General features: G+C 38.2%; 1 protein-coding gene across 1 annotated transcript in view; it reads right to left on the bottom strand.

Annotated features, from left to right (window-relative positions):
* Positions 1 to 351: 351 nt before the first annotated feature.
* Ostf1 (osteoclast stimulating factor 1) overlaps positions 352 to 10031 on the bottom strand; it is a 58533-nt gene continuing 48853 nt past the window's right edge. Inside the window, exons 8-10 of the mRNA XM_047524465.1 lie at positions 8861 to 8939; positions 5968 to 6066; positions 352 to 505 (exon numbers count right to left, since the gene is read on the bottom strand). Of these exons, the coding sequence (XP_047380421.1) occupies positions 447 to 505; positions 5968 to 6066; positions 8861 to 8939 (237 nt within the window). The 3' untranslated portion in view covers positions 352 to 446. The remainder of the gene's footprint in view (positions 506 to 5967; positions 6067 to 8860; positions 8940 to 10031) is intronic.

Below are 10031 nucleotides of genomic sequence, written 5' to 3'. Positions count from 1 at the left end.
AAAAGGAATAAAGTATCTTAAAATGTTTATTTTTGTCAGAATAGCTGACGATTTTCTATTAAGTATTTTGGTATATTATTATAATAAGCATCCCCCCATTGAAAAAGATCTATTCAAAATATCTCAATCCTTGAGGTAAAGAACTAAAAAAAAAAAAAAATCCCGATTTAAAAAAATCCTTAAATGCCTTTAGCTTGATAAATAGAAATAATCTCTTCTTGTTCTACTCTGGTGAACATAAATGTATTTTATACAGCAAAGTATCCGGTCACTTATTGGCAAACCGAAGGTGAAAACTATTCATTTGCACATTCTACTCAATCACAGTGCAACACCACGTGTTCATGTGTACTTTTTTTTTCACAGTTACCAATACTCTTCTGGCAACAAGGTTTTGGAATGGCAAAAGGAAAAGAAGTTTTAGATCTCTAAGCTCCAGAAGGGGATTAATCCGAGTCTTCATCATCAAGATAGTCCTCAGCGTTGCTTAATGTTCGAACTGCATCTAAAAGGAATGGGTAGGAAAAGCAAACAAATTACAAATTGCTCAGATTGTCTTTCTTCCTTTCAAAGGTCCTGTCAGCTCAACAAATAGTACTCTTCCCTAGGACCCTGGGTTTGTATGTTCCCTGAGATCTTTTCCTACTTTTCAATCTATTAAGTATCTGCTACTACAGAAGCAGACAAGTGTATTTGTCTGCACATGCTTAGACACTGCACTGAGTGGTCTGTTTCTAACAAAGTCACATGCACCGTGACTAACTTGGAACACACCCACAGCCACTCTACTCTGACAGCAGTGCTCCCAACATCCTCTCTCCCAGTGACAGGTGTACATGTGGCTTCAGGAAGGCCACAGCCCAATCCCTTACCTGAAGGCAAGGTCACTGGGTAGAAAGATAACTCATGAAAGGAGGTGAGGGGAAAGGAAAGAGAACAAAAACAGAGAAGCTTCAGATTCATTTTAGAAAACACTGAAAATAAAGTATCAGAAACAAAAGGCAGAAATGAAACAAAACATTTTAAAATAAAAACAGCTGGACCCTGCCAAATGTTAAATCAACTTAAGCAGGGCTCAGAAGGAAGATAGTTATAGTCACCTACTCAACCATCTACTCAAATTCTTGTAGCAGCAGATTATCCTACCATTTTGCAGGGGAAAAAGTGGAATACAAATACAGGTAGATTGCTAGAACTCAATTAATGGAGAACATGGTGTCCAGCTCACAGTTTCTAACTACTGTATCAACAGAGCACGTTGAAGATTCTACTGATTCCAAGTCTGGGGCAGGAAATAAAAGATATGGACCTAGAACCCTTGTCAAGTCATACAACAAGGATCCTATCAAAGATAGCATCATGTGAAAAGCATTCAGGATGGAACCTAAATTAGAGACCTCTGCTAGCCAAAAATGGACTATCAATGAAGCTACTAATTAGAATGGACGAAAAGCACACTGAATATTTCAACATACCACAAAAAGAATCATTTGAGTCCCGTGGGGAAATGATAGAGAACCAGTTTCTTATTTTGAAAAATCTTAAAGTACAAAAACCAAGCATTTATCTTGCCCTTGTAACATGAACTGTTTCTCTGGGTAACAAAATAGCTGATGAGGCAAAAGTATTTTTTATAGAGTATTCCAGTTAGGAACTGAGAGAGGAGGGACTGAAAGAGAATACCACCATTTTGCAGGCATTAATGGAATAACAGACTACGACACTGCTCATCAGTGGATACTAAGATCCCAGGAAGAAGGACAGCCAGATATTATGTGCCTTCAATGGAAAAGTAGGATATTTTATATAACAAGTTCTTTTTACCACTCCTAAAAAAAAGCAGGTGACATATAGACAGATAATTCCTAAATCATAACAAACCTCTAGTTTTAATACAAGTTGGCAAAACATAAAGGACAGAAGAACATGACAACACCATGGGAAGGCAATCTACTTTGTCCTGATAGGGAAATTCATGTTAGTTGACTCAGTTTCTTCAATAAATAAATTGCAAGGTTAGAAAGTAGGGAAAGGACATATTGATATAAAAAAATAAGCTGGGCATGGTGGTGTCTACCTGCAATCCCAGCTCGTTGGCTGAGGGAGGAAGTTAGCAAGTTGAAGGCTGGTCTTGGAAACTTAGTAAGAGCCTGTCTCAAAATAGAAAGGGCTGGGATGAGGCTCAGTGATAGTACTTGCCTAGCATGTGCGAGGCCCTGGGTTCAATCCTCAGCACCCATAAAGGATAATTAATTAAGAGACTACTAATCACAAACTGATTTCATGTAGACCCTGACTTAAACCATAACAAATAAATAAATAAGTAAACAGAATAAATACATGTGTGATAAAAATGGCAAATTTGACCAAGGACAAAGTATTTGATATTAAGGGATGATTGTTAACTTTTTAGGTATGCCAACGATGTTGTAGTTTTTTGTAAAGTTATCTTCATCTTTCCAGGTTCAAAAAAAATGATTATTGAGAAAAAGTTAAAAGAGAAGGAAGTAGTGTTCCAATGGGGACAGACACTGATTTATCTTGCACAAGGGCAAGTGTCTCTGACTTGGTGCCACTGGAACTCTCTAGGTTGCCTATGTTCTTCTCCACGCTCCTAAAGAGGAGATCTGGAGAACTGGGAGGAACATGCTTTGTTTTTCCCAGCACACACCCAGAAAGTTCAGGACTTTCTGTGGATTTAGTTTTAAATGTAACTTTTTAAGTAAAGCTAAAAAAGGCAACTATGACAGCTCTTTCTCCTACTCCCTATTACAATTCTACATTTTGCCCATTGGAGATATGCTGCATCCTTCAATGCTTCTGCTCTTTAATATAATCTTGTTTTTCCTATTAAAAGGAGAAGGATGACGTGCCTTAGGGTAAACTCCGACTGAAAGGAAATTAAGACAGGTATAAGTGGGCATATATATTCCTTCTCCTTCCCTCCTTTCATGGACTACTCTGAGGCAGTTTTCTCTGGACACTTCTTGCAAACCAAGTCCTGAATGATGAGCTGTATCTCTCCATCACCCACCTGGACATGTGACCAGCATGGTAACATATCTCCATGTAGTGTTCCCATCCTCCCTTCCCTCCCTTCCAATTTTCCTCCATCCCACTGCCCTGGGTTGACATATCCCAAGTCAAGCATCAGCACTTAAGACAAGCAAACAGTAAATAAATGGTGGAAGGATGAACACAGTCATATAGATTAATCTCATACACATAAATGAAAGTGAGAGATGTTAGGCACAAAAATGTACCTACTGTTTGATTCCATTTCTATCAAGTTCACAAACTGGTAAAACTAATCTGTGGGGGAGAAGCATAGGATACGGAAGGAGGCTTGTAGGTGTGAGAAATGTTCTCTAGCTTGACTTGAGTTCTGGCCAATAGGTATAAACATGGTAAAAAAAAAAGTTCATTCAGCTAGACAATGAGATTCATATACTTTATTTAGTGTAAATTTTATCTCAATTTTTTAAAACTGGGGGAAAAATTAAAATGCTCAACTCTTAAGTATGGCCCTGACCTTCATCTCCATATCTCAAAGTTACCATTCATGGAAATGGCAATGTGAATTATTTTGTTCTTAGAAAAAATAAGCTGTGCTATTTAAAGTGGACAATAATATCAGAATATATCATTGTTAGCTTAGAGTTCATGCTGGTAATAAACTATACTGTTAAATGTTTCAACCCTCAGGAACCAACCAGGATCATAATATAAATTAAAACTTGTTTTTTAACTGGGTTATTGGAGAAATGGAGTAAGAAAGAAAACTAGAAAAAAGTAATATGAAAAATATAAAAATTCATTTCTTGGCCCTGTCTGCCAGGTTCCAAGCTTAACTCATTAATGAATCAATACAAATTTAGAAAGACAGACTAAAGACACAGAGGAAGGAATACCCATGCCCCAGACCTATTCTACAAAGCTGCAGAAAGGTGACAGGCAGGGGGTACATTTGCCACCTGCTTCTGCTGCTCATTCATGGGCTTCTGAGTGTGGCTCTCTGGGGTCTGAGGTTTGGTACTTTCCTTCCTATCACAATCAAGCTCACAGTACATAGGAGACTGATAAGCTTCAGCTCATATGATACCTTATTCTTCAGTGAGGACATTGTGAAGGTACCCACCTAGCAAGAGGAAGTCAGTGGCAGAGAAAGAAAGGGAGACCATAGCCCTTCTTCCTAACCAGGGCGGCAAGAAGTAGGAGGTCAACCTCAAGCAAAAGCATCTCTTCACAATAAGATGTAGCTGGGCAGCATTGGCTCTGCTGGTAACTATTTTCCCATTCCCTTTATAGAACTCATCTAGAAATGAATCATTATTTTAAAGACAGACTTGCTCTGCCTGTGAGTTTTCTTGGCTAAAATAAGGAATCCCAGACTGATGAATGTGTCACACTCCATCTGAAGGGAAAAAGTAAAATAAAAATCTGGACAAAGACATACCTGGAAGGAAGGACAAAAGGGACAATAGATTCATAAGGAGGGCTATGATGGGAATTTGGAAATAGGGATGGAGGATAATTCTGGGGAGCTCCCTTAGCAAACCATGAAGAAAAGGGGGACAATTTACTATTTTTAATTGAACAGAAAAGGAGACCAAAGAACAGTTGTTATTTTGTTGCTTCTGCTAGAACTGGAATATGGGACAGAATAACATTTGCGGCTTCTCATAAAGCCAGGGATATATGAGGGAGAAAAAAAGTTTTCCAAGAGTTCAAAAAATAATGAGAATTTGATTAAATTGATAAAAACAAAAAATTGACTAGTATTCCATAGGTTAAGAACTGTGGAAAGAATAATATCATCAAGCTAGCATGGAAACAAATGTCCTTTGTCTCCACTGTGGAAATTTCTTTTCTCAAGTCTTTTTGCTAATTCTCTACCAACACAGATTAGTTAAGTTTTAGGCTCTAAAGTAATACCAAAAAGATCTGGAATGATGAGCACCAATGAAAGAGACTTGCAAAATGTGAGTCTTCCATCATACTAGTTTTGTTCTAGCAAATGGTGAAAGAAGTGTCAACTGCTGGCTTATACTTTAATGGTATGAAAGTGTCGAACATCAGACAGCAGAGTAAGGCTTGAGATGTAAGAAGAAAGGGGTTTAATATTCCCTTTAGTCAAACATTTTTCTACCTTTCTTTTTTCTCTCTAGGTTTGCATGGGTCAGGTGGCTAATGACAAACTGGAGAGGGAAAAGAAGAGGTAGACAGGAGGTCAGGTCAAGACACATCCTCTCAGGATGCACCAGAACAAAACCAGGGAACACATTCATTAGACTACATACTGAGCAGGTCAAATAAGCAGCCAGTTTGAACAGTGACCACAAATGACTCAAGTGTGTCTTAATACCTCTCTTTCAAAACAATCACACAAGCTTCCCTTTATTTTTTTCAAATTTATTCTTCTGTATCAGTAGTTATTTTTGTCTTAAGAATGTACACCTTAGCTCTTGTTTTAGAAAACTACCCACAGTACTATGAATAAATTCCAAAATGTTTAGCAAAGTCTAGAAAAATTTCAACAACACTTTATTGATACCCTCATTTAGGCTAGAAACAAAATACAATCAGTGAGCTGTTGAATTTGAGTAATTTTTAGCCATAACCACTCATGAGAATATATCTGAAATGAGAAAACACAGACCATGGTTCTCTGGAAAGGACTGTCACAGAAAGCAAAGTGATTAAGAAATTGATTGTAAGGAACAAAAGAAACACACACACACATACACACACACACACATACACAATAATGAAAGATCCATATCTTCGAATTTCTGTTTCCTCACAGGTATTCTACTTCAGAGGTTCTGATTTAGAGCAAGGATATATAATCAGATTTCAAGATCATCTAAAGAGTTTATCAAGAAAAAATATCTTTTTCCCAGTCATGAGCTGGTAAATCTTAGTCAAGAAGGCACCAGAGGAGAAAGAAGGATTTAAAACAAATACCTGTTCCCTGCTTCTTTTTCAGGAGAGATGCACAGGCAGCATTAGTAGCCATGTCCAAGGCTAGTTTCTTCTCATTGTTTCTTAAGTCTGTTCTAGCACCTTCCCGGCACAAGAAAAGGAAATTAGGTGTCTTTAAAGATGACACACCACAACTAACCATGTTTGGCAAAACTAACTAGAGAACAGTACTGGCCCAGAATTAAACTCCACAAAACAGTGAGTGTGGCATCTTGAACCAGGGAGCAGTTGCTACACTTGTGATGTGTATGCTCCATCAAAACACAGCCTTTCCCTTCCTTCCAGTCTATGAGATTGCTTGTGGAACTTTCTGTGAGTTTACCCTCCCCTTGGTAAATCCTAAATCATCACCTGGACCCCAGTGGTTACATGTGCCTCCGCAGGAGTCTGGGGAGCTTAAATTCAATACCCCTTTCCCTCTTGTTCTGTTCAAAAGGGTCTTTTAAAAAAACCATTTGGGTTGAACTTGAAGGGATTAATATTTTTATATCTGTATATATACTCTCGTGTAAATTAATAAAATGGCAACACACCAAAAAAAAAAAACAAACCCCAGAGGCAATTCATTGTTCCCCAATTCATTGTTACAGTAAGCCCTTTTCTACCCACTTTGTCTTTGTGCTAAAAATTACATCAGAATTCATGAATACATTTACATTGTTAATGACTGAAAAAATACAGAAGTACACTCAACAAATAAGTCCCATTTTATTCCCCATCTTCAACCCTCTCCAGAGGTAACCATTCTTACAAGTGAGTCTGAGTTCTTGTCTCCCTACATATATCCAGGCATCCACAGACATATGTGAACATGTATACAAATTATACTGCATATATTGGCTTGTAATTTCATGTTTTTAACTTAATATATAAATGGTGCTCTTTTCTTAGCAGCATGCATATAATTGATTCTATTTAAGTGTTTATAAGTATTCCATTTTGTGTGTGATCCAAAATTTATTTAATTTTTGCTTTAATGATAGGTACCTAAGCTGTTCCTAACTCTGATTGTCACAAATATTACAATGAATATCCTTAAGCAACACGTTTGTTCACACCACCTAAAGGACAGTTTCCTAGAAGGGGTGTTGAAATGTAAAGATAGGTACATTTTTAATTCTGTCAGCTACTGCCAGGTGACCTTCCAAGAAGGTTCTATCAATTCACACTTTCTAACACAGTGTTTTTACCAATTTGCAAAACAGTCTTCTGAGCAGATCTGCATCTATCCACAGCTCAGGTTATATGGAAATCCTCACTCCTTCAGGTCAAATTTCCTGAGGGCTAACAGTTCTATGACAAATATATTAAATTATACTTTAGAACTCATACACATGATTTCTATCAGGACAGGAAATATTCAGAAACAGGGATATTACAGAATAAATACAATCATTTCCTGAGTTCCCCTGGACCAGCACTAATATAAATACAAGGTGATCCACAGAGTTGATTTTAAATTTTCTAAGAAACACATTTACAAAAAGTGAAATTATTTTAGTAACATATTTTATTTAACCTATTAAACATCTAAAGGATTATCATTTCAACATATAATCCATATAAAAATAATTGTGATACTGTACTTTTTATCACTGAATCTTAAAAATGGGATGTGCATTTTATACTTATAGCACATCTCAATTCAGGCAGCTTCATTTCAAGGGCTCAGGTGCACACAGGGCTAGTGTCTTCTGTTGGCACAACCTTCAGAGGAGCACAGTAGTGGTCCTAATGCTGTCTGACTGTCATGGTTTGGATATAAGCTCTTCCAAAAGCTTCTGTGTTAATACAAGGATATTCGGAGGTGAAATGATTGGATTGTGAGACGTGTAACCTGATCATTCCATTCTAGTTTGAATGGGCCGGAGGTAGCTGTAGGCAGGTGTAGCATGACTGTGGGAGATAGGTCACTGGAGGTGTGCCCTGGAAGGGCTCATCTTCCCTGCAGCTACTTCGCCTGTCCTCTACCTCCTGGTCACCATGAACGGAGCAGCATTCCTCCACCAGACCCTTCCGCCATATGTTCTCCCTCACCTTGAACCCAAAGCAATGGAGTCATGAACTAACCTCTGAAACTGTGAGCCAAAATAAATTTTCCTTCTCTAAGTTGTTCTTGTTAGGTATTTTGGTCACAGCACCAAAAGTTGACTAACGCTCTGACCCAAATCAAAAGCATTTATATATACATAAATGCTCGAAGATCCCCAGTGATGATGGTTATATATGACTTGTGGCTTGGGGCCTCATCTACATTTATAGCCTCTGGACCAAGCTGTGGTATGGGGTATTACATCTGGCCCCTGTAAAAGTTACTTAATATGTATGGGACAGCTGTATGGATGAATGGTCAGTCCATAATTTAACTGTTCCTTCTGAACTGTATAAAAACAAGAGATCAAGGTATCACTCATTCTTGTACATCTAACACCTGCTCAGCTCAAAGCAAGGTACAGCAGCCATGGCATTCTTCCTTATCAATCAAGACTTTCCTGTGAGAACAGGGGCTTTAGCAACTTTACCTGTACACATTTCTCAGACAAGATCTCCCCCATATATATGTGAACAGACCTCTTTCTTCTAAGACTCTATAATCCTGCAGATATGCATGGTAAGTTCTTCCCAAAGTTAATACCCATAATTTTAAAACTTTTAATTTATAATAAAAGGTTTCAATTTAGAATTAAAGCAACATAAATAACCCCAATAATTTCATCTCATTGTAACAACTCTGTGGTATACACAGAGTAGAGGTTAAAATTACAGTTTTAAAATAAGGAGATAATTATTCTTTCTACTATTTCAAACAGTATAATTTCATGTGACCTATTTTTCTGGGTAAGCAAAGACCAGATCAATTCAGCACAAATATTACCTTTTGCCAGAAGCAGCTGGACAATGTCTGCATAACCCTTCCAGGCAGCAGCGTGCAAAGCCGTGTCTCCCAACTTGTTCTATGGTGACAGGAAGCGAAAGTGGCATTTTAAAATGAGAAGGTGCAATGAATGCAGACATCAAGTTTCTCTAATTAAATCTACAATGAGAACAAATTATAGAACATACAAAATTCCAAAGAGAAGAGGAAAGGAGACTCCAGTAACGAGAGATGAGTCATTTTGGGAAGAAGGAATGGGATGGAGAAGTAGAAGTGATGTAGCAGAACACAAGCTGAAACTCAGATGCCCACAGAGGGGGGTCACAGGTGGGAGCAAGGAATTTACCCACAAGAAGGAGCAAGAATTTGGAATTAGGGATTCCTAGAGTCACTGGGGTAAGAATGGGGCATAGGAGTGAAAACAGAGGTAAAATAAGAAATAAGAAGTAATCAGAACCCAAAGACCCCCTTGCTGCCAGACCAAGTAAAGATGTTAGAATAACTCTATTGAGAAATTAATCAGACAACATTCAAGCTTGTGGACACAGGTGGCAACAAGACCAGAAACCAAAAGCTAAGTGTTAAGTGATAAACCTACAAACTAAACAGTAAGACCCCTCTCTCAGCTATTTTTACCTACCCCACTCCCCTAATGTGTGCAATTAAATGAATACACCCAGGCAGGAGACTGTAGGATACTCCCCTGGGGAAGCAGTACAGCCCCACATGGAGAGAAGGGAGGGAGTATATTTATAGTAGTATCTGGGTGTTGCTCAGCAGCAAAACAGTTAGGACCTTACCACTTCACCCTACAAAGAAGTCCCCAGCTAGCCAGAGATGGGTCCTACCAAACATGGACTAGAACCTCCAAAACCGAGGGTCACTATGTATCTTTTCTTTTTATAAGTTGATTATTACAGATATCTGTTGAAGGATCAGAAAGCTGACTATTGGAAGTTTCTTAGGTCATCTGGTGACACCACTCTTCAAAGGGGCTATGGGAATCACAGTCTCCCTCTGCCTTCCTGTACAACAATATGATCTCTTACTATCGCATACACTCCACCAGTGTGACTCCAACCTCTTTAAGATCTTCAATAGAGCCGTGCTGATGCGAGTGACAAGCCCTTAAACCTCCAGAACTGTTAGCCCAATAAGTCTCATTTTTTAC

The sequence above is a fragment of the Sciurus carolinensis genome, chromosome 14 (assembly GCF_902686445.1).
Source record: "Sciurus carolinensis chromosome 14, mSciCar1.2, whole genome shotgun sequence".
Classification (NCBI taxonomy): domain Eukaryota; kingdom Metazoa; phylum Chordata; class Mammalia; order Rodentia; family Sciuridae; genus Sciurus; species Sciurus carolinensis.
The sequence above is the reverse complement of the archived record's forward strand: the minus strand, read 5'-3'. Positions and strand labels throughout refer to the sequence as shown.